Source organism: Rhagoletis pomonella, unplaced genomic scaffold (assembly GCF_013731165.1).
Source record: "Rhagoletis pomonella isolate Grant_MI unplaced genomic scaffold, Rhpom_1.0 Rhpom_scaffold_00009, whole genome shotgun sequence".
In the NCBI taxonomy this organism is placed as follows: Eukaryota; Metazoa; Arthropoda; class Insecta; order Diptera; family Tephritidae; genus Rhagoletis; species Rhagoletis pomonella.
In genome coordinates this window covers 30,769,035-30,770,329 of record NW_023458563.1, presented here as the reverse complement: position 1 = coordinate 30,770,329, position 1,295 = coordinate 30,769,035, and the positions used below count along the sequence as shown (strand labels likewise).

General features: G+C 34.8%; 1 protein-coding gene across 1 annotated transcript in view; it reads right to left on the bottom strand.

The window, feature by feature from the left end:
- Window positions 1-1,295, bottom strand: part of LOC118745487 (augmin complex subunit dgt6) — a 3,989-nt gene that overhangs the window by 565 nt on the left and 2,129 nt on the right. The window contains exons 4-5 of the mRNA XM_036478935.1: window positions 857-1,252; window positions 192-301 (exon numbers count right to left, since the gene is read on the bottom strand). Coding sequence (XP_036334828.1) covers window positions 192-301; window positions 857-1,252 — 506 coding nt within the window. The remainder of the gene's footprint in view (window positions 1-191; window positions 302-856; window positions 1,253-1,295) is intronic.

The following is a 1,295-nucleotide window of genomic DNA, read 5'->3' as shown; positions in this document are numbered from 1 at the left end:
AACACGAGCAGGAACAATTTTTCCAGCTGTTGAAGTATAACTTTCCCGTGGTTTCTTAATTCTTTTCGCGACGTGTGTGAGCTTTTCTTTAGTACCACTTCATTTGCAACACTTTTCGAATTTTCCTAAATTTACATAAATTTTTATTATTACAAGCCAATAACTGAGTGTGTATGTAGTAAAACACTTACAACTTCGCTTTCTGCATCTGAGCTGGGCGCAGTAAAATTACTTATATTAAAACTAGGATCAACAACCGAATCATCACTAGAAAAATCAACATTACTCACATTGTTAATGTCTAATATGGCAAATAGATTTTTACTTTCCATTGTTATAAGCAAATAGTCTTAACTTAACAACTCAACAGCCTTTCAGCAACTGAACAGCTTATGTAGAAAAATATACGATATGAACACGCACAAAAACAAACTTATGTTAATTTAAAACACCGTTATCGTCAAACGAAAATTTAGCAGGGACTTAAGATGTTCTGCAAAACGACACATTTTACCTATTGGATAATATTAATTTTATCCTAAGCACTTATGCCCATTTAAGTGATGGAAATCTGGAAAGTTATTTTATGCATAAACGCCTAAGTAAACATATGATGTTTCATTATATTAAATCTGTTAAAAATTGTCTAGTATATATTTGAAGACATTTCAAATAACTTATCTTTACTTAAGATATTTTTGGTGTAGGAAATGTATTCAAAAAGTGTGGACGTTGAAAAGTTAACCGTGATAACTTCTTCGAAAAACGAAAAATTTGAAAACGAATTGGATCCAAATGTGGATTGTAAAAAGACGAACCATAATATGACATTAACTCCATTTTGACTTAACTGAACTTAAGATGTTATAATATATGGCCACAGATGTGTATTTGGTACTTACATTAACGGAAATTGCATTTTCCTGCATTGTTATGTCATTTAATTTAAGTTTTGGCGTTTCGCTCCATTCCACTGCAGGCGGTACAAGCGGATCTAGCCGCCCTGATGGACTAGTGCTCATATTGGCGATATTCAGACAATCACCTTGGACCTTCTGCACCGCTGAAAGTCGTCTTGAGAAAAAGACTTTTGCCTTTGTGCCACCACTTCCACTACTACTGCTTATCGCTTCGAGTAACTGTGTACGAGGAATGCGAGTTCGGTCATTGGAATTAAAGGGGGTGTAGGGTGATGTGCTATAACGTTGCTGGCCACTATGCGCATTACTAGTGTCTATATCAGTTGTGCGATCTATGCTTTTATTCAGGGTGGCACTAATATTATTCGTATTCAT